This window comes from Megascapheus bottae, chromosome 28, assembly GCF_031878675.1.
Source record: "Megascapheus bottae isolate mThoBot1 chromosome 28, mThoBot2.hap1, whole genome shotgun sequence".
NCBI classification, from domain to species: Eukaryota; Metazoa; Chordata; class Mammalia; order Rodentia; family Geomyidae; genus Megascapheus; species Megascapheus bottae.
In genome coordinates, this window is record NC_143536.1 from 12,610,586 (window position 1) to 12,634,116 (window position 23,531).

General features: G+C 46.0%; 1 protein-coding gene across 1 annotated transcript in view; it reads left to right on the forward strand.

The window, feature by feature from the left end:
• Nucleotides 1–22,257, forward strand: part of Hormad2 (HORMA domain containing 2) — a 77,903-nt gene extending 55,646 nt beyond the window's left edge. The window contains exon 11 of the mRNA XM_090320452.1: nucleotides 21,026–22,257. Within this exon, the coding sequence (XP_090176578.1) occupies nucleotides 21,026–21,154 (129 nt within the window). The 3' untranslated portion in view covers nucleotides 21,155–22,257. The remainder of the gene's footprint in view (nucleotides 1–21,025) is intronic.
• The last annotated feature ends 1,274 nt before the right edge of the window (nucleotides 22,258–23,531 follow it).

The window sequence follows — 23,531 nt, forward strand, 5'->3', positions numbered from 1 at the left end:
TAACTTTCATCAGATCACTTCCCTAATCAGAAATGCCTCCTGACTCCTATTTCCTACTAAATCAAGTCTAAACACTTCTGCCTGGCTTGCTGGCTGCTTATGATCTGGCTCCACCTTAGCTGTCTTGTGTCTCACTGTTACTCAACACGTTCCCCTTGCCTGAGTTAACTTAGTTTTCTCACTGCCCTGAGAGCAAGTCAGGTTCGCCGCTGCCCTGTACCTTAACACATAAATATTCTCCTGTCCCCAATGCCTTTCTTTTCAGTGATCCAAATTCTATCCCTTTTACAAGAGAATTATCTAAGGTCCTTCTTTTACTTTTTGTCAGTGCTGGGGTTCAAACCTGCCACTTGCGCCCTGTTCCAGTGCTTGTCTATGCACTGGTGACCATCTCCTTGCTTTCTTTCCTCTCCAGTGCGGTTTAATTCTCGCCATTCCACTGGCCAGGTTACAGGTTTTAATTTTCCCATCATTAGTCACTCGTCAGCCATGTCAGTAACTGATGCCACCCTTTCTCCAGTTAGTTCTGCCTAAAACCCTGGGAGCCAGCCTTGCGTTTTGTCTTTCATCACTCCATCCATCCCATCCACAAGTGTTGTGCGTTCATTCACTGAGGGGTGGACAGGACGTCTACACGAGTCCTCTTCCTCCATTCCTGCCAGGGATGCAGGCATGCAGTCCTCTGCCACTGAAGCCAGGCCTTCGCTTCTGCTCTTTGCCGATTATTTTGGGGATGGAATCTCATGGACTTTTCTGCCCCAGCTGGCTTCCAACTGTGATCCTCGTTAGCCTCCTGTGTAGCTAGGACGATAGGTGTGAGTTCTTGGCACCCAGCTCAGAAGTCTCTTTTAAAGAAGTGACTTGGTGTACATTACTTCACTGTCCTGAGTCCCATTTTATTTATTTATTTATTTAGTTAGTTAGTTATTGACTGTCGTTGGGCTTTCTCAAGGCTAGCACTCTACCACCTGAGCCACAGCACCACTTCTGGCTTTTTCTGCGCATGTGGTAGCAAGGAATCGAATCTGGGGCTTCGTGCATGCTAGGCAAACACACTACCACTAGGCCAAACTCCAGGCCCATCCAGGGTCTCTAAATTATTCCCAATCTGCTTCTGCCCCAGGCTTTGACCTCACATCCTTCCAAATCCCTTCCATTTTCCCACTTCCAGCTTCCCCCACCTGCTCTGTTTTCTAGAGCAAGCTCATTACAGGAGGACACATCGCAGAATGGTCAGGTAAACAGGTTGGAGAGTGTCGGCAAAATATGTATAATACCAACAGGAAAGAAAAGCCTTTGTTCTAAAATCAATTTTATCATAGACGTTTGCTTTTGTTTTGAGATAAGCATATTGAGCTGCTTCAAGGACAATGCAAAAGATGACTTTTCTGAAGCATTGGCATTATCTCCTCTGACTGCTGTAATCCAGTTTTCCCAAGGACAGGGTCACACGACCATCATCACACTGGAAATCAGCTTGGATAAATGACTACACTTAAATGTGAGGCTCCACTCTGGTGTGTTCGGCTATCTTAATAATGTTCTTTATGGCCAAAACTTCCAGGCCAGAGTTGGTAAAGTCCTTGTCTCTTTGAGCTTGTGACCTCATCCTCAGTCTTCATGACCTTTACATGTCTGCCTGCAGTGAGCCTGTTGTTCTGAAGAATACCCATCTGAGTTCATCTGTGTTCCTACTTAGACTCGGGGAAGACGTCTTGAAATGCCTCAGATGGGGAATGTCCTCATTCCCCTCTTGAGTGGCACATGGTGCTTATCTGCCCCTCTTCTGGTGATATTTCCTCCGTCATTGGTTAAGGTGTGTCTGCCAGGCTGATCTACTACAATGCTACTCCTTTTTTGCCACTAATCATCTATCAGGTAATTCTTCGAAGCCGTCAATTTTTCCATGTCTTCATGTCCAACAGTATGAGTTATCCAGTCCCTGCTTTATCCACTACTACAATACTTTGTTTGTCATATCCTCCAAGATGTCTCTGGTGAGAGCTCTGTCAGAAGACTCCCATGTCCTTGCCTATGACCCCTAATTCTCTGAGCATTTTGTTACTTCCTGGCAGTAACCTCTTGCTGCCTAGGCCAGCCTGGCCTCAAACCCACAGCCCTCCTGCCACCCACCACAGCCTAAGAGCTGGAATACAGGAAGGTGCCAGATACAGGTTCTAGCCAGGTGTTGATGACTTATGTCCATAATCCTAGCTACTCGGGAAGCTGAGAGCTGAGGATAGCAGTTTGAAGCCAGCTGGAGCAGGAAGGTCCACAAGACTCAGATCCCCAGTAAATCACCGTAATGTCAGAAGTGGAGCTGTAGGGAAAGTGGTAGAGCACAGGCTTGAGTGGAAGAGGCCCACGTTCAAGCCCAAGAACTGGCACACACACACACACACACACACACACACACACTCATACTCAAATACTTCTACTAGATTCATGTCTGTGGGGAAGTCTGCGAGTTCACACCTACACTGCCACAAAGATCAATCTAGTTTTTCTCTCATTCCATATTTGTAATTTCTCCATTGATGATAAAGCTGGCTTCTGTTATCCTTCACAGATTCACTTATCTGACCCACTCCCTAGAATGTGGTCGTCTTCCTTCCCTACCCACCTGCAGAACACACAGCCAACTTCCAGGATTCACATTCTGTACACACATTGCCTCCTCAGCCGGCTGAGCCCACTCCCTGCCCCAGGGCATCTTCTGGGTCCCCTCCACGCCTTTCATGTGGATGCACTTCCCCACGCAGGCTCGCTACCCTTCTGTGCACACTGGCTTTGTCCCTAGGCCACAGAGAGCTAAAGAAGAGCTAAGGTCAAAGTTTTAGTTAGAAAGTGCTTTTTGAACTTAAAGTTGATGTGACCACATGATCAGTAGACAATGATTTAAAAAACAAAAAACAGTGAACCTGAGGAAATATACAACCAAGTAAAAAAAGGAAGATTCACACCTTTCACCTCTTGTTCTAGTGCTTTGCTATGACAGTTGGAGTTTCAGAATCTTATTGTAAGCTAGCGAGTAATGATATGTTTATGAACCTTCCTCTTAGGAAAGGGCCGTTTCTCATGCCTGAGGTCTTTTGAGTCAAGATGCATCTTATCTTTAAGTCTGAGAATTGCAAATATTTAGTCATAACAGCATTACTTGTCATTCAGTTACACCACAAGATTTTGCAGGGTGCAATCTGCATTCATTTAAGTGTCCCTTGAAACTTTAGAACTGAAGCCTCTGTGAGATGGACAGATAAGCTTTCCAGAGTGCAGCACCAAGGCGGGCTCAGGGCACTGCCATGAGGGAGAGAAAACTGCCAGACACTGCAACATGGCTGAGGCACAATAAGATCCCAGCCACTCCAAGAAGTAGCTTTCTCATGCAATTACTTACTCCAAGCTTTCCTTATTTTAATCACAGATCTAACTTTTCTTCTAAATCAAGATAGGAGAATGATTTTATTTCTCAGTCAAAACCTACATACACTCTACTGCCTTCCTTAGAAACTCTAAATGTGGTGACAGTGCAGTCTTGGCTCCACCTCACTCCCCAAGTGTAATCTGTGCGTGTGAGTTCTCTAACCCGGTGGTCAGATTCATTGTGCCATCGGCTCTGAGGAGGCTCACAAGACTCCTCTGTGGGCATCTGAGCAGCATTCTACCCAAGTGCCAAAGAAACCAGGTCTCACCTTGTGGACTAAGCCTAAATATTATAACTTTATATTTATGTGGTGTCTTTTTGCCAAGGAACTCCAGCCTCCTTACAGACATTATGTCATTAATCGTCAAAGCATTCCTGTTTGCTGTATGGCAAACAAGAGCCCCCGTCCCCCGCCCCTCCCAGTTTCTTTTTACTGTGATGGAAACTTGCAAGTCAGTGATGGAAGCAGACCCCTGCTTCTCAAGTTAGGCACTGTGCCATGAGAAAAGCCAGACGAGGGCTTTGAAGGCTTAGCCCTTGCTTCTTGGGTGGGACTGGAGAATATATGGCAGTTCATGTGCATCTCAGCCCTCAGTGTCTCTTAGCTTCTGTTCATTCAACTGCTTTCAGTGTAAGTGCAAGGGTTTTAGCTGATGATTGCATTTATGGGAAGACTGGAAGTTCATAGCTGAGATTTGAAGTGAAAGCCTTGGTTATTGGATATTCATTTCACTCATTATCCCAAGATCCTTTAAATTTCCCATAGCCCAAATAACTTTGATTTTGGGAAAATGACCACACCAGCTCAGGACACGCTTCATTTTGTCACACACTCATGTTTACCCAAAGCAAGTAATGCACCATTTACACCAAATAATTAACAGATTGTAAACTGTGTATCGGATATTTGCCAACATATAAATTTACTTTACCTATAGAACACTCCTTGTGGGCCAGGAGTTTGGCCTAGTGGTAGAGTGCTTGCCTAGCATGCACAAAGACCAGGGTTTGATTCCTCAGTACCACATACATAGAAAAAAGCCGGAAGTGGTGCTGAGGCTCCAGTGGTAGAGCTCTAGCCTTGAGAAAGTCCAAGGACAGTGCTCAGGCCCTGAGCTCAAGCCCAGGACTGGCCAAAAAAAAAAAAAAAAAAAAAAAAAAAAGAACACTTCTTGTAAACCTGTTACATTTAAGGGGGGGTTGGGGGAGTCCCCCTGGGGTAGGGAAAAAAAACAAAGAATCATCCACAGAAATATGTATGTCCTGAGCTGCAATATCCAACAAAAAAAACTCTCAACTAGGTGTCATTCCTTTAGGGGAAATCCCCAGGGTAAATATATCCACAAAAGGGGAAAATGTGAGTAAATTATATTTTTTTTAAAAAGCACCAGGAATTAGCTCAATACCCAGAAAGGGGGGGGGGGGAAGCCTTTGAAGTTTGATTCTCATGTATTTAATGCAAAATATGGGAAAGAGAATGAAACACAGTCATATCTAAGGATGACAAATATTTCTTGATTTCATCTGGTGAGACACTTCCTTTTCGGATTATTAGAACCAGGAATTGTGAACTGTAGTGACATGATTTTAAACACTCACAAAAATCAGTTTCTCACTTCATTTTTCCATGGTGTTTTCTCACTTGGCAGTCGATGCTTCCACTTTGCTGAATTAGATCATGGCAAGTGAAATGAAAGGTACTGGGGAAAATCAGAAAAGCTCTTCTGAAGTCAGGCAGAAACATTCAGTTTTTAATCATCAGATGCTGAAAGTCTCAGAGTACCCATGTGCCATGCGCTCTGCACCACACTGTTCCACTGTGCGCTCTGCCTCAGCTAGGTTAGAAATGGCTCTGCGTGTCTAAGTAAATAGTGTTTACTTTGAAACTTAGCAGCCCTCCTGTCTCATGGAAAATCTTTATTGGTTGGAAAATATGTATAGCATGTCATACTTTAGGTCTGTAGTCTAGCTATATTCTGCAGCATAGCTGTGCTATGGTATAAACCCTATCACCTTGGGTTTTAAATATGTATGTATAATATATCTATATATATATGTAACACTCCACACACGTGGTTTTCCTTACCTTAGAAAATAGTCAAGTAGAATGCCTTGTATTTCGAGTAAAAATTAGCAATGGGAGAATTTAGTTAAAAAATCATATATAGGCCATTGGTGGCCTACACCTATAATCATAGCTACCTAAAAAATTTTGAAGCCACCCCGGCACCAGTTGCTCACGCCTGTAATCCTAGCTACTCAGGAGGCTGAGATCTGAGGATCAAGGTTTAAAGCCAACACAGTCAGGAAAGTCTGGGACAATCTTATCTCCAATTAACACCAGAAATCCAGACAGAAGTGGAGCTGTGGCTCAAGTGGTAGAGCGCTAACCTTAAGCAGAAGAGCTCAGAGACAGTGCCCAGGCCTAAGTTCAAGCCCCAAGACTAGCGCACACGCGTTCTCTCTCTCTCTCTCTCTCACACACACACACACACACACACACACACACAATCTGCTATGTGAAGCTGAAGATATGAACTCAGCAGTAGAGCACGTGCCTACAGTTTGTAGGATCTTGGGTTTGATTTCTAGGACCGCAGATGGCAAGAATCAGTCCCGTTGTCCGTGTGTCCCGAGCGCTGTCCACCGCTGTGGGAATTCCCGGGCTCCTGGAGCACAGGCAGCGGGGAGCTGTTCTCTCCTGCACTTCAACAGGGGCTGTTAGCTGATTTACATTAGAAGAGCTTCTGAAAATGCTTGCTTTTCTCATTCTCTCTCCCTCTCTGATTTGTAGCCATAAGCAGCAGTCCGGCTTTCACTATTCGTACTTCTAGTGTAGGTGCTAGGTGTTGGGTTTCTTTTCCTCTCCATGTTGTTTTTTGAGGTCCTCCTTCAGGCCTGGGCTCCGGTGCACTGCCTGCACTGTCCTGGGCTAGATGCTGCCTGCCCACCGGGGGCTCCTCAGACAGGCGCAGCCAGCCCTGGGCTCGGGATCTTTCTTATTCCATTCTCCCTCCATAGCCCCCCCGCAAATGTCCTGTGCCCAGGAGCCCTTCCTTGATCTCAGCTGCCACTCACGCACCTCTCATGGCACTTGGCACGCAGCCTTCCTCCTCAACCCTCCCACTCTCGGTGTCCTTCCCGCCCTGTGGTCAGGGGAGGCATGTGGCTCTAATGAGTGTTCCTACAGACCCAGGGCACTTCTTCTTTGCTATTCATACTGATGCCAGGACTATTCCAGCTTAATAAAACATCCTGAGGAGAGTGAACAAACAGCACGAGTTTTACAGTGTAACCTTTGGTGGTGCAGTGGATTTCAGCTTGAAGATGGGACAGATGGCTTTTGTCAGGAGGTGAGTCACAGTGGCCAATCCTCTCGGGGGACTGAGGACCTCTGACATGACTGTCTCCATATCTGTATTTCTATGTGAGTGTCTTGGCTACTGAAATGGATAAAGGAAACAAGAACCAGAAGTAGACGCCAACTAAGTGGATAACAGAAAATTCTGTTTTATTATAGAAAAGTGTTTGAATATATTAAAAACAAAAGTTGGGCTGCAAATGTGGCTTAGTGGTAGAGTACTTTCCTGAACGCTGGGGTCAGTCCCTCAGCACCACATACACAAAAAACACCCAAACTGGTGTTGTGGCTAAAGTGGTAGAGTGCTAGCCTTGAGCAAAAGAAGTTCAGGGACAGTGCTCAGGCACTGAGTTCAAGTTCCAGGACTGGCAATAAATAAATAAATAAGTTGGGGCCGGGAGTTTGGCCTAGTGGTAGCGTGCTTGCCTAGCATGCATGAAGACCCGGGTTCAATTCCTCAGTACCACATACATAGCAAAAAGACGGAAGTGGTGCTGAGGCTCAAGTGGTAGAGCTCTAGCCTTGAGAAAGTCCAAGGACAGTGCTCGAACCCTGAGCCCAAGCCCAGGACTGGCAAAAAAAATAAATAAATAAGTTGATCTGATGGCTTACATCTGTAAGCTTAGCTAGACAGATGAGATCTATGCAGTGAGGCTCAAAGTCAGGCTGGGCAAAAAAGCCCAATGAACCAGTAAAAGCCAGATATAGAGTTGGGGTTCAAGTGGTAGCCTGGAGCAAAAACAAAACAAACAAACCAAGTGAGAGTATAAAGCCCTGAGTGTAAGTCCCAGTACAGATACACACACACACACACACACACACACACACACACACACAATCTGAAAGCAAGGTATGAGAAACTCTGAAAATTCATTACTCTGTTGTTGATTTAAAAAGTCACATGAAGTTTGGCCTAGTGGTGGAGTGCTTGCCTAGCATGCACAAAGACCCAGGTTCGATTCCTTGGTACCACATACATAGAAAAAAGCCAGAAGTGGTGCTGAGGCTCAAGTGGTAGAGCTCTAGCCTTGAGAAAGTCCAAGGACAGTGCTCAGGCCCTGAGTTCAAAGCCCAGGACTGGCACACAAAAAAAAAATCACATGAAAGTTTATATTTAGGTGTCTACCCTCATTAAAATTCATCCTCACTCTAAGATCCAGTGCCTGAAGGTTTTTGCTTTTCCTTTTCTCCATAGAGCTACATAAAGGGACAATAGAACTCCTCTGTCTGCTTGTTTCCCAGCTCCATCTGGGGGGGGGCGGGGGGGGGAACCTTGCATCCCACAAGGGGGAAGGTGGGCTTCTAGGTGTTGACTGCTTCTCTCCCTCTCTCCCTCTTTCTGCCAGCCAGAGGCAGCTGTATGAACAGAGGTCCTCTGTCCACCAGTAGACACCTCCCATCCCAGGCCAGCATGGGCTGTGGTACCCAGGAGCGGTTTCTGTACTTGGGGTTCTGTGTTGCTCTCTTCAGCACCTGCTAGAGCTTTCAGGAGATACTCATGTCATGTACGAGCCAGTGACCTCCACAGCAAGACCGAGACGCTCAGCACAGCATTCACACTTCCATTATCGAGTCATCTCTGTTTTGAAGAATCAGCAGGCTTATGCCAAGTTCAGTACATCTAATACCACCATCATGTCATTGCCTGTAGATGTCTTCCATTCATGCCCAACCAACCAAGAAAGAACTCTTCATTTTATCACTCCTTAAGTAGCTTGCTTCAGTGGGCTTATGAGCTTTATGTATCCATTTAGCGACCACAAAATTCAAATTTAATTACTCAGCCCCTTGAAACAAGGGAAGTAGCTGTAACTCATTTTTAAATGAAAGAGCATTTTTGAGAGACTGGGATGTATTCAGTTACATTTTAAAAAATAACTCAGACTTTAAGGTTTTAATGAAAATGCTCTTGTGCGTTTCTTTAGGTCGTGTTAGGAGCGGAACTCAAGGCCTCATGCTCATGCTAGACAGGTGCTTTATCACCTCCCTCCACACTCTCCAGCCTCTTTTTGCCTGGTTTATTTTCAAGGTAGGGTCTCACCGCTCACCTTGCCACTCTGGGCTGTGATCCCCCTGCTCCTGCTTCCCTGCCTCATGAGGAATGACAGGCACATCCCACTATACCCAGCCACTGGTTGAGATGGAGTCTCCTGAACTCTTCCTCTTGGGTGGTTTCAGTCCACAAATCTGTGCATCTCTGCCTTGCCCAATCCTCTCAGTGGGGATTATAGGTTCTTTTTCTTTTGTTTTTTGGTTTATTCTTTTGGTCGTGGGGCTTGACCTTTGGGCCTGGCCACTGTCCCTGAGCCCTTCAGCTCAAGTCTATGCGCCCTACCCCTGGGCCTGGTGGTTGTCCCTGAGCTTTTCAGCTCAAGGCCACTGCTTTGAGCCAAGCACCACTTCCTGTTTTCTAGTGGTTAATTGGAGATCTCACATTCTTCAGGGCCAGGGATGGCTTTGAACCTTGATCCTCAGATTTCAGCCTCTTGAGTAGCTAGGATCAGAAGTGTGAGCCACCACACCTGGCTATGATTGTAGGTTTGAGCCACTGTGTCTAGCTAAAATTTAGGGGGGGGGGTTGTTGTTGTTGTTTTGTAAGTCGTGGGGCTTGAACTCTGGACCTGGGTGCTGTCCCTGAGCTCTTCAGCTCAAGGCTAGTGCTTTACCACTTGAGCCACAGTGCCACTTGTGGCTTGGAGGTTAATTGGAGAGGAGAGTCTCACAGACTTTTGTGTTTGGGCTGGCTTTGAACCACCGCACCTGGCTCCATGTGACTCTTATCACCAGTTACCAGCAAAAAGAAAAAAAAAGACAGAAGCAGAGCTGTGGTTCAAATTCTGGACCTCCCAGCCTTAGCACAAAAGCTTAGAGACCGCACCCAGGCCCTGAGTTTGAGCCCCAGGAGTGTCATACACCACACACACACACACACACACACACACACACACACACACTCACACACACGTTGTATCAGGCAATATGGCAGGCACTAGCCACATATGCCCACTGAGCATATAAAAATGTGGTGGGTTTTAAGTGGAATGTGCTATAATTATGAAGATACACTGGATGATGAAAATCTACTAATCGAAGCATGTAAACTATTTGAATAATTTTTCTTTTTGCCAGGGTCTTGCAGAGTCACAATTAAAATTTAATCTTTTTTTGTTTGTTTTTGTTTTTGTTTTGTGGGTCATGGGGCTTGAACTCGGCCTGGGTGCTGTCCCTGAGCTCTTCAGCTCAAGGCTACCACCCTGCCCCTGGGCCAAGCCCCACTTCCCGTTTTCTAGAGGTTAATTGGAGTCTCAGGCCCTTTTGTGTCAGGGCTGGCTTTGAACCTTCATCTTCAGTTCTCAGTCTCCTGAGTAGCTGGGATTACAGGTGTGAGCCACCATCCCCTGCTAATCTGGTTTGTTTTTTTTTTTAAGTTAAAAAATGTGGGTGAAATCAAATTATGTATGTCTCACATCTTAGCTCTGTTGAATAAATGAACAGTCATGCATATAAACTCACTGTGTGGCCCAGGCTGGCCTCAAACTTATGAGCTTTCTGCCTTACTTCTCTGGAGTGCTCATTTTAATTATTTTTCCCTTAGTGCTAGAGTTTGAACTTATGGCTTTCTGTTTGTTAAGCTTGTGTCCTATTTGAGCTGTGCCCCCAACCCTGTTAAAAAAAAAAAATAGGCCAGGAGAATAGCCTAGTGGTAGAGCGCTCACCTAGCATGCTCCCAGCCCTGGGTTTGATTCCCTGGTACCACATACCAGAAAAAGCCAGAAGTGGTGCTGTGACTCAGGTGGTAGAATGCTAGCCTAGGACAGTACCCAGTCCCCGAGTTCAAGTGCCAGGACTAGAAAACAAATTAAACGAGGATGCTTTATTTTGCATTTTTTAAGTTTGCAAAAAGCTTCACCATATCTGCTTTTCTGTTGATCATTAAGGCTTTATGGTAAGACAATAAAAGTGTTGTCACATTGGTTGGGAATTACTCAAAAACAATGGACAATCTGCAAACAAGAACATTTTGCAAAATAACACTGTCCAAAACACATCTGAATTTATTTATTCTAAAATTAGACTTTAAAAGGCATTTAAAAAGCAAGCACCAAACAAGATGATTTAATGCTGACAAGACTAACAGAATGCTACCAATGGAAAGCTACGCGCAGCTTTCAATTCACCCCTGCTTTTTTTTTTTTCTTTTTGCTGATTATTTTGGAGACAGAGTCTCGTGAATTCTCCTGTTCAGCTGGCTTCAAACTGTGATCCTCTAGAGCTCGCTGCTTGACAGCTGGGACCACAGATATGAGTCGCTGGTACTCAGCGCTTTGTAACCTTTCAAGTCCTCAGTCATGTGGAATCAGATTGCTTTGATGTTGAGTTGTACAGGTTTTCTCTATATTCTGGATATTAGTCATTTATTAGATACATGGTTTGCAAGTCTCTTCTCTTATCCAGGGCCATCTTTTCATTATCTTCATGGTGTCCTTTGATGCACAAGCATTGGTCATTTCCATCAAGTCTAATATACTTTTTTTTTTTTGCCAGTCCTGGGCTTGAGCTCAGGGCCTGAGCGCTGTCCTTGGGATTTCTCAAGGCTAGAGCTCTACCACTTGAGCCTCAACACCACTTCCAGCTTTTTCCTATGTATGTGGTGCCGAGGAATTGAACCCAGGTCTTTGTGCATGCTAGGCAGGCACTCTACCACTAAGCCAAACTCCCGGCACCCTAATACACTTTTTTAAAAGCAATATCTAAAAAATCCTTGCCAATCCTAGGTTTAATTTTTTTTTCTTGGAGCCAGGAGTTTGGTCTAGTGATAGAGTGCTTACGTAGCCAGCTAAGACCCAAGTTGGATTCCTGAGTACCACATACATAGAAAAACCGAAAGTGGGGTTGTGGCTCAAATGGTAGAGCCCTAGCCTTGAGAAAGCCCAAAGATGGTGCTCAATCCCTGAGTTCAAGCCCCAGGACTGGCAAAAGAGAGAGAGAGGGAGAGAGAGAGAGAGAGAGAGAGAGAGAGAGAGAGAGAGAGAGAGAGAGAGAGAGAGAGAGAGAGGAGAAAGATCCAACTTCTTTTGTACACATATGAATACCATGTTTCTCAATACCATTTGCTTCCTTATTGTTGAAAATCATTCAACCAGAATGTAGGAATTTAATTCTGAATGCTCTATTCTTTCTATTTTCCTACTCTATTTTAATGAAAATGTTCTAAATTCATTAAATAACTACTCACTGCATGAGGCTGGTGGACACCCAGTGTGGTTAATGCAGCTGAGAAGGTGGCTTCTTTGAGCTTGTAGTAGCTGCTAGCATTCCTTGGCTTATGGCCTTATCACCCCAGCCTCTGTCTCCATGCTCACTTTGTCTTCTCTTCTGTGGTCAAATGTTGTCATCCTTCCTTCTTTTAAGGACATACATGATTCCATTTAGGACTCCCCGGGATAATTAAACTCTTCATTGGACAGTCCTGCATCTCAGCCACAAATTCTTACTCCTTTATTAGCAGCATTCATGTAGGCAGGACATCTCTTCAGGACCTAGTTTTCAGCCCTCTATGAGATCAGTTTGAGTGGAGCAAGGATTCCCGTGGCTGTGGACCAATGAGGCTTAGTCACTGAGTGACCCACATGTGCTACGCCTTGGGCCAGGCTCTTCGTGCCATTGTGTTTACATTCTAAAAGACTCCAGTCGGTCACTTCTGATCACTGGGAAATGATGAGCAGAATGTAGAGGCTGGTGGGGAAAAATTTGAGTGTAAAAGAAGGATAATGAATTTAGTTTACTTTGAGGTCCCAGTAAGCTGTGCCCAAGGCAATCTCTGCAGCCTTACAAGGCATTCTGATGGGCACCCCTGCTTCTCTGAGTTGTGCTGAAGTGCATTAGAAGGAGTACACTGAAGCTGAAAGGAGACCTGGGTGCCAGACTTCCACTTACTCAATATGTGACCTCACCACGCCATTTCACTTCTCTTGAGCTTCGTTTTTTCCATGCCCATAAATAGCAATAAAAACCTGCTCCCTCATCTCACCAGATAATGGGGGAGTTGAATGGCATGACAGCTGAGGTATTCATATCTTCATAGTCTATAGGTTATTGAATGCATTCAAGTGTTTGTCAAAAGGAAGAGCACAAATGGTAAAGTATCAATCTTGAGCATTTTAATTTGAAGATAGTGTAGCCTAAACACGATTCTTATTTTTTTTTACAAATCTGTAGTGTCTTTTTAAAAAATTATTGTTGTAATAAAGCTAATATACGTAGGGATTACAATTATATGTCAAGTAATGTGTATAGTTCCCTTTTGACAGTGTCATCCCTTAACCTCACTCCCAGTTTTTCCCTCCAGCCCCCACGGACAAATTGCATGGCTCACTTTCAACATAGTGTCTTGTGAGTGCCACTCCTGTACTTACTGACTTCTTGTCCCTCCATTTGTCCCCCTTCCTAAGAGGATAATATAAACTCTATAAGATAAAGAAGGTTAGACAACATAAATCGTTCAACTTTTTGCCTCCATAGTTCCAGATTTACTAAATTGGCTCTTATGATGGTTTGGCTTAAGAGCTTTTGTCTTTACAATGGTGTGTGTAGCAGGAGAAACGCTGTGCTTTGAGCTAGAAATGTGCTGTGGGATGCTTTCCCGTGGTGCTCGGCCGGCCCTGAGCCGCAGCTTGCAGGCAGCCTTGCTGCCCGTTGTGTGCTGTATTGGTCTCTGTTGCCAGTGCTCTGGGAGTTAGGTGCGTTGAACACATCGCCACCTTAATGATGAGTTAGTCCAGGTAGAAGCTCATGGTGAATTGAGAAGCATCCTCTTTACCTCTCCCAGACCTCACAAAACAAAACAAATCATTATTTTGTCTAAAATAAGTCCTTGTTTCTAGATGTGCTCTTGATTCCATTTCAAATCTCTGCCTTACCTGCTGGTCCCAGTTGACACCCTGGTAAAAGTTCTTCTTTTGGGCATCCCATGTTCTATTCAGAGTCTTACTTTGAGTAGTAGTGGAGTTGAAACTCAGGGCCTTTGCACTTGCTAGGTAGTCAGTCTACCACACAAGCCACTCCCTAGCCCTGTTTTATTTCTTTAACTTGCTATTCTTTGGATAGAGTCTTTGAGCTGTTGTCTGGAGCTTTGTATCTTCATTGCTCAGCTGGAACAGAAAGGTACTCAAAGTATGTTTGGTAAATGAGTGAATGAATGAATAAAGTAGAAAACTTTCAAAGATAGACTGTGCCTTAGAAAATCCAAGGCAGAATTGGAGATACACGGCAATATCTAGTTAGGACTTGATGAAAATGATTGATTTATCTCCTAAATGTAGTCACAATTCAGAGCATTAGTCATTAACTACAGAAAATAAAAACCGTAACAAGTGAGCAGAGCTGGTCGCCTGGAGATATGCCTCGTCCGGGAGCTGCGCCATTTCACACTTAGCGTTCCTGCTGCACTGTTAGCATAGCTGCATTTGTGTGAATCGTGCTTGTGTGACCCCTGTCTACCTTTCTTTGTGCAAACTTGTACAAGGGAGAGGAATCAAAGCTAGTGTTGGTGCTATAACTTCCTCAGGGGCCTAGACCTTCTGAAACATAGAATTGCTTGACCTAGGAGAAAGGCAAACCCCAAAGATGCTAGGCTTTCACTAACTATCTATAAATGTGCACGTGGTAAAGAAATATTTCTGAAAAGTTAACAGTGCAGAGGCTGGGAATGCGGCTTAGTGGTAGAGTGCTTGCCTAGCATACATGAAGGTTCAATTCCTTAGTACCACATATATAGAAAATGCCAGAAGTAGCACTGGTGGTTCAAGTGGCATAGCAGTAGCTTTGAGCAAAAGAAGCAGGGACAGTGCCCAGGCCCTGAGTTCAAGCCCCAGGTCTGGCAAAAAAAGAAAGAAAGAAAGAAAAAAAACGTTAATATTGCACTAAATAAAATTCACTCTATTGTCATGGCAGCCACTTGCCAGGGCCAAGGCGGCCCCTCTGCTCCCTCACTTGGCCACTAGGCCTCCCTGGCCATGCAAAGCAGACTCTCTGTGGCCTTAACTGCTCTTCTAGAAGAAAACAGGAGCTGTCTTCTCAAAGCCTGACAGGCTCCGCTTCCCGCTTCCTGCTGGCTGCCAGGGCGATCCCCTGATAAGTAAATTCCCACTAACACTCTATTGAGTAATAATCCCAGCAGAATTTACATTTTAACAGAAGTTTTTGGATAGGTAAAGACTCCCCCCTGAGAGCAGATCTGGTAAAGGGGCATTTCTCACTGTCCCGGACATCTTTTCTGACTTTCATGAGGAAGGGAGCTTTAATGTGCCTGCCTGCTCCTAGTCTTGGAAACTGCTGCTGTCCCTTCCCTCCCCTTCCCTCCCCTTCCCTCTTCTTCCCTCCCCTCCCCTCCCCTTCCTCCTCCCTTCCTCCCTCCCTCCCCCCCATTTTTTCTTTTTGTTTTTTTGGTCTGAGATTGGAACTCAAACTCAGCCCCTGATGCTCTTGCTCGTTGGCTGTTGCTCCACCAGCTGAGCCACTCCTCCAACCCCTGCTCACTCCTCACACCATCTCCAAGCTCCCGAACAAGCCTGCGGACACTCTGAAGACCTTTTGTATTTGCCTAGATTTCTTCATCATCTTATACAAGCTTCAGCTGCCCTCATGGTGCCTTCTAGGTCTCTCAGTCCAGGGCTCCCTGATTCTACCCCCTCGCCCCCCTGTGGCTGACTCGGTGACGGGTCCTCATTGTTCCTGACACCTCAGAAATACCTGGCACTCCTGAAGCCTGTCTCCTATTTTTTCCATACCCTCTTCCCTGAATCCTTGTTCTCACTTCTCCCCCAGTCTCTTCGATTGGCTGATCCGCCAGCTCATCTCTAGATGGTGGAATTCCTTCAGGCAGTGTCTTGGCTCCTTTCCCTTCTCACGATCTGATCTCTCCATAAGAAAATGCGTCCACACCCAGGACATTAATGATCCATATGCAGATGCTCTTGGATTTACATGTCCAACCCAGACCTCTCTCCTGAGCCTCAGGCTTCCTCCCAGCCAGTGTGTCCCTGTGCAAGGTTTGCAGATACTCTGCCCTCAGCAGGCTCGAGTTCCAGAACCCTCTACTGGGAAGATTGGCACCTCTTTCTCTGCAGTAGCAAAACTAGCAACTGGAAGGCATTATTGACCCATCTGCCTCTGTCCCACTCTCATATCCAGCTGCCATAAGAACCTACCTTCTAGGGGCCAAGAGTGTCTAGCATGTATGAAGTCCTAGGTTTGAGTCCTCAGTACCACATACACAGAAAAAGCCAGAAGTGGTGCCGTGGCTCAAGTGGTAGAGCTCTGGCCTTGAGAAAACCCAAGGACAGTGCCCAGGCCCTGAGCTCAAGCCCCAAGACTGGCAAAAAGAAAAGACTAGCTTCTAGAAACGCCTCTGGATAGGGATTGGCTTTGGTTTATTTCCCCTGCCCCCAGGCCATCATCTCACTGTTACTATAATCGAACGCTACATCACTCACTTCATTTCCACAATTTTTACACATTTCCCCACCACAGCATGTTCTTTGAAGTGTCACTTATCCACAAAAAAATTAAAAATAAAACCATTGAGCCAGGTACCAGTGGCACATGCTTGTAATCGTAGCTATTCAGGTGTCGTGAGCAGGAGAGGTAATTCACCAATAGGCAGGTAATACGATGCAACCGAGTTTATTGATTTACCATCACTCAATAGAGTTAACACTATATTCTAGTTACGATGCCTACTTGTCTCCTGCCTATCCAGCACACCCTCTGGACTCACCACTCTTGACGCCTCCTTGTCCCAAAGGTGACCAGGGCCTGCCCATCAGTTGTTAGACGCAGCTCCCAGTCCTGTCGCAGTGTGAGTCTCAGTCCTCGTCAGTCCTCTCGGGCAAGGAACGGCTTCTGCAGGCCAAAGATCCTTGAACCCCAATCTCGGTTAAGGCCAGCAGAAGTGCTGTCCCTCAGTTTTGGGTCTTTTTGCTTATGTTGGTCCTTGGCTGCTCCTCTCTGGCACAAACTCCTTCTTGATGATTCAGATTGATTAGGACCCAGAAAAGTCTCTTTCGGATTGGTTGTGCCAGGGGTGTGCTGGTGTCTTACTCTCTCTCCTCTGGCCAGGTGTCTGGACGCTTAGCCATTCACGATTATGCTATCTCGTGTGCCTGGGTGCTGGCTGTTTCCGTCGTTACTGCCGTGCGCCCTGTTCTAGTGGTTTTTATATCTTATGGTCTTATGCCTTTAGATACAAGTTGGCATTGACAATATACTTCTTTTAAGTATTTTAGCTGTATTTCACTGTTTTTCATTCTAATCATATTCATTATATTAGTATTTTCACATCCTATTCATTTAGTATTTTCATGTCATATTCACTATGTTACTATTTTACATCATATTCTCATGTTAATATTTTCACATCCTTACCCCCTGTTCTACCTTTACATTGTTATAGCATCAGAAGGCTGAGATCAGAGGATCATGCTTCAGAGCGAGCCCAAGGGGAAAGTCTGTGAGTTAAGAGTCACAGCTCCTCTTCTGTCTTCTTTAGGTGGCTAACTGGACATTAGACTTTCCTTCCTGACCTGGCTTCCAACCATAATCCTCAGATCTCAGCCCCCTGAGTAGCGAGGATTATGGGTGTGAGCCACTGCACCTGGTCTATTTACAGTCCTCCTATGCCGTGTTCCTTCTTCCCACTCTGGGGGAGGATCCATTCCGAACTGGCGGGGTGGGAGGTCTTCTCTACCTTCGCCCTATTATCTGCCTAGTGTTGGATAAGACTGACTACAGAGAAGTGAAGAATTGGTTTGAGTTTCTGCCATGTGTCCTAGGGCGGGAGGAGGCAGTAACAATCTGTTGGGGGAATGAGATTTTATATATACATATATGTGTGTGTGTGTGTGTGTGTGTGTGTGTGTGTATATGTATATGCCATGCTATCCCAGGTCAGGGTGAGTTTCTTTGAGGAGTTAGTTTTTCATCTAGGTCTGCAGAACTAATCTGAGTGAACTGGGGCTTGTAGGGAGAGAAGACTGTTTTAGGCAGGAGAAATAAGTCAAGGATCAGAATGGGAAAGAAGGGATGGGGACAAGGCTTGAGGCTGGGCACCAGGCCTGAGGGGCCACACCTCTGATGGGAACTGATGCCAGTGCCCCCCCCACTGGTCTGCCAAAGTGACTGTGGGGGGGGGTGAGAGGGAGTGCATGGATCCTTCAATCCTCCAGCCAGTCTGGGGCTTTTCCCTGCCCTGCAAATGAACAGAACCACAACTGGCTCACACTTCACCCCGGAAATAGTTTCAAGGACGCATCCAGTACTGATGAACACCCGGCCTGTGCCAAGAACAAGTGCACAGAGGTGACTAGAATACTGTCCCAGCTCGAGTCTGTCTCCAGGGGGAAGGCCAAGGCAAGCAGGACCAAAGGTGCCCTGGTAGGAAGTGTGGGGGTGTGGGGAAGGGTGGAATCAAGTGTGGGGCTGTCCCCAGACAGGGAAGTAGAGAGGGGTGGAGGGAGGGAACGAGCAAGAGGACGCTGCAGAGATGGCTAGGACCTGAGGCACGTGGACTCCATCCTGAGGACAAGGGAGTCATTACTGCGTGAAGAAGCAGAAGAAGGGGTGGTCAGAGCTGCCTGTAAGTCCCCTGTGCTCCAGACTGGAGGATGGCACCCGAGAAGCAGTAGTGGTGGTGATTGGGGGAGAGGATGTTGACCTGCTTAAAACAGAGACAAAGGGATGGATCTGGGAAGGAGGGGTGAGGAGCCTCGGGCCTGGATGTCAGGATGATGGCTTGTTATGGATGCCTCTCCTCACCTTCCACCTTTAGCCCTTTGGGTGTTTGTTGAGCGTGGCTCACAGTGTGCTCCAGGACAGTCGGGAATGTGATCCTCCCATTTCCTCTCCCTGCTGAAATGACTGACTTCACCACTCATTCAGGTTTTTGTAAAAACAAAAACATCTGTTGAGATAGGGTCTCCCACGCTTCTTTGGTCAGGGTGGCCTGGAATTATGATCCCCCAGTCTCAACGTCTTCTTGTAGCTTGGCTTATAGGCATGCATCTCTGTACTTCCACACTGGCTGAGAGAGAACCTTGCTAACTTTTTGACCAGGATGCCCTCGAACTCAATCTCAGCCTCCTAAGTAACGTAGGACTACATGATGAGCCACACTGGTGCTCAGCACTCTGCTTTTAAACCTGGGTACTTTGGCTGAGTGATGAATTCCAACATGGACAGGCTACCTTTGAGTTGTGGGAAGCCGCGTGGGTGTTTAGTGTGAGGTTAGACATACGTGTGCATGTGGAGTTGGAAGGCAGATCTAGACTGGACACATGGACTGGCAGTTGATTCTGATGAGCGGGTGAACTCACTCTCAGTGTGGAGAAAGGAGAAAGACAGACTGTAGGAAATGACAGTCATGTAGAAGCACGGCCCCTCTCCAGGGCTGTCCAATCAGCGGGCTCTCTTGTCCGTAAGCACGTGCACTGCTAAGCAGCAGTACACATGAAAAGCTTCCTCAAATGCTTCTTTGTGAGGGAGGATCATTTTTTTTTCTGTGTAATTCACAGGACTGCTCCCCAACTGCTAGCACCCTTCTTTTGGACCACTCATTTTCTCAAAGCTGTGAAGAATCCCCAGGCTCCACTGTTTGCTTTGAGATTGCATACTCCACTGAAAATGTTAAGACTCTTTACTATCATAAAATTGTAGTTCTACAACTTGAAATAAACCTCAGGTTTAAGCTGGGCACTGGTGACTCATGCATATAATCCTAGCCACTCAGGAGGCTGAGATCTGACAATCGCAGTTTAAAGCCAGCTGGGACAACTACTCAAAAAAGCCAGAAGTAGTGCTGTGGCTCAAGTGGTAAAGTGCTAGCCTTGGGCACAAAGAGGCTAGGAGCGGCGCCCAGGCCCTGAGTTCAAGCCCAAGAACGAGGGATCGGGGGGGGAAGAAAGAAAAGAAAAAGAAAAGAAACCAGGTTTATTTGAAGAGTAGAAGAAAAAGAGGGCAGTACTATCAAACCATCAGGTAAACTTGTTGTTTGGGAATTTGGATACCATCTTCTCATCAGCATCTTCCTAGATTGGCAAGAAGAGGAGTGGAAATGGGAATGTATCCAGGCAATATTTCTGGACAAGCTGAGTCTAAGGACTTTTTCTTACAGCCAAACTGAAAACAACTCATTTTTCTAAATACAGAGATCTCCTGTTGTCTTTGGAGTATTTATGCTGCTGTTTCTACGCCTTTAGAGCAAGGCTTTTCAAAGAAAAGTATCACCTGGCAAGCAGCTCCACTTATTTTCCATTTTACTCTTTTAATTTTAGCTGAAGCCAGAGGGAATTTGTGGTTCCTGAGATAAGAAATACAACTTCTGTCTAAAACTTAAGGGATCAATTAGGGTTGAAATTAATTGCTTAAGACCCATTTTTAGATCTTTGTTTCTAAACTATATTTTTGGCTTTATTCCCATGATTTTGTAGCAACACCCTATAAGAAAATACATATATTATCAGAGGAAAAATGTTGGAGTTGTCTGACAGAGCTCCTTTTCAAACATATTTTAGCCAGTGGCTCACGCACACAATCCTAGCTACTCAAAAGACTGGGATCTGAGGATCACAGTTTGAAGCCAGCCCAGACAGGATAGCCTGTGAGACTCTTAACTCCAATTAACCAACAACAACAACCAGAAGTGCCTTGAGCAAAAATGTCCAAGGAGAACGCCCAAGCTCCAGGACTGGTGTGCGCATGCTCACACACAACATACATACATACATACATACATACATACATACATACATACATACATACATACATATGTATGTATATATACACACATACACATACCCATACACACACACACACACATTGAAAAGATGAGGCAGCATATCTCTGCTGACTGAAATTGGGACATAAACAATCAGTGCCCTAGATCTCTTGACCCTTCCCCGCTCCCCTGGGCCCCACACCCTGCCAACCCTGCCCTCAAGAGTTGGCTGTGCTCACTTCACTCAAGAGAGCCAGAACCCGGCTGCCTCCAGGGGAGCCTCACTCCTGAAACTTGGGATCCCAGCGTCTGATGCTGGCAGCAGGCTGCGTGCAGGCCAGCGAGGCCACAGGAGAACAAACAGGTTTGGATCCGCTAGGCAGCGCCAGGGATCACTGCCTGCCAGAGAGGCCTCGTGCAGATGGCAGATCACTGCTGAGTGACGCCTCTCTCTGGTGATTTCTTCTAGATTCAAAGGATGAATTTTATGTTCAGCCAGGAGAGTTCTGAGAGCTCCCCGAAGAGGAGGAAGGTCAGCGAGCCCACGGCAGCCTTCATCTCTAACAGCGAATGCAAGGCAGACCCCTGTGCATCGTGATGTGAAAACACGTGCAAGAACACAGCTTAGCGGGAAAGGGTTTATTATTTTGTTTTGTGTGGGGGTAGTCACTAAGGTGTGAACTCAAGCCCTTGTGCTTTACCACTTGAGCTATGCTTCTAGCCCTTGGAAAGTAAATTTTTATCACTGAAACTTTTTTTTTCCCTTTCCCAAAGTTATTTGTCAGTTGGGCACCCATGGCTCAAACCTATAATCCTAGCTACTCAGGAGACTGACATCTGAGGATCACAGTTCAAAACTAGCCTGGTCAGGAAAGTTTGCGAGACACTTGTCTGAAATTAACTAGCAAAAAGCCCAAAGTAGAGGTGTGATTCAAGTAGTAAAGCACCAGCCTTGAGCAAGAACACTAAGTGACAATGCTTAGACCCTGAGTTCAAGCCTCCATTCACACACACACACACACACACACACACACACACACACACACACAGAGTGTTACTTAATTTTTTTTGTCAGCTTCCTGGCTGAGCAGAGCTGAGGGTTCTCTTTATAGCTGTCAAAGAAACACAGCCACTATTCTGCAAAAAAAAAAAAAAAATAAGCTGTTGTTCTCAAAGGAAAAAAAAAAAAAAAGGATTTTCCTTACACCGTTGAATTCTCGAGTATGTACTGCGGCGCGGAGCTCTGGCTTGTTGTAACCTGTGCTCTGGAATCCCTCTGCCGCTCTGCACGCATTCCCGCACTGTGGCCAGGGACCAGCGTGGGGGCGCTTGGCCAGGTGTGACTTCCATGGTGACTTGAGCTGCAAGCCTGGTCAGCTACATGTGGGACTGGCGCACGTTCTCCAGGAAAGCCCCTAGCTCTGCCTCAGCCCCTGGTCTTTGGGCCAGTCCCAAGGACGCCTGGTTGATATTGCTCAACAGGCACTGCAGTGCCCCATCAGAACCCTGCAGAGGAAAGGAGTTCCTCTCCTGGCCTCCATCCGGAAGAATGTGCGTAGATGCCATGGTTAGTTACAAGATGGAGTAACTAAGGCTTGAACTGTTGTTTGTATGATTTACATGCTGTAGATTTATAACGTAAAGTAAGTTAAATGTTAAGTGCATGTATTTGGTGGTTAAATAAAATCAAAATGCGAGGTATTTTTTGGTTCATCTGTTTTCACTCTGGGTAGTTTCCTCGTGGAAGTTAGTATGTCTCGCACGTGAAGTACCACAGGAGTATTAAGATAAAGATGCCAGCCCGTGGCTCGCACCTCGTGGTCATCCTAGCCATTCAGGAGGCTGAGATGTGAGAATCAGCAGTTCACAGCCAGCCCAGGCAGACAAACCTCCAGTGAACCACCAGAAAGCTGGAAGTGGTGGAGCTGTGGCTTAAGTGGTAGCTTTGAGCACAAAAAGTTCAGGGACAGCACCCAGGCCTTGAGTTCAAGCTCCACGACTGGCACCAAAACAAAACAAAAAATTCTTAAGCCTAGAAATGAGGCCATTCCACTAACTCCCACTGTGGGGTGCGAGGTGGTGGTGGGGAGACAGTAATATGCATATAAACAGAGGTCCTGTGACACAGGACCTCTGAGGGAGGAGACCGGGACAAGGGGCAGGAAGACAGGTGGGCGTCTGCTTGTCTTGCTCTGCCCCTGGCTGGACCAGCTGTGCCTCTGAGGGGCAGCCTCCCTGCTGAGGCCTTGAATGGGGCTGAGGCTCAAGGCCTGCCAGGAAGCGTGGCCCTTGCCTAAGTGGATTCATGGAAGCCTGCTCCACCACTAAAAGCAGAAAGTGGGGGAAGGTAATTGGGTTTATTATATCCTTGACAGAACTGTAGCCTGAGTCACCACCATTTGTTTTAAGAGGATCACATAGAGAGATTAGCTGTCTAGTAGAGGGATTAAGGTTATTTTTGTGTTTCTTCAGAGGGCAGATCTGAGACCAAATTGGTGAAAGCTATGAGAGGTCAATTCGGCTTCCTTTTTTTCTTTTTGTGAGTCCTGGGGTTTGAACTCAGGGCCTGGGCACTGTCCCTGAGCTGCTTTTGCTCAAGACTAGCCCTCTACCACTTGAGCCACAGCACCACTTCTGGCCTTCTTTGTTTCATGCGTGCTAGGCAAGCACTCTGCCACTAAGTCACATTCCCAGCCCCTCAATTTTACTTTAAAAGAATTTTAAATTTTTTATTGTATTTGATTGTCGGGATAATGTATAGGGGGTTACAGTTACATTCGTCAGGGAATGGGTGTATTACTTCTCGAACTTTGATTTCCCTTCTCATGTTTTTGTCCCTATCTCCCTCCTCCTCGCCCTCCCAATCATCTTGTTTTCCCCCCTCCCTTCCCTATTTCAAATAAATAAGTGTATATACAGTATGCCAGGTAACAAAGTCAGATACAGTAACTCCATGAGATTAACCATAAGTGGGG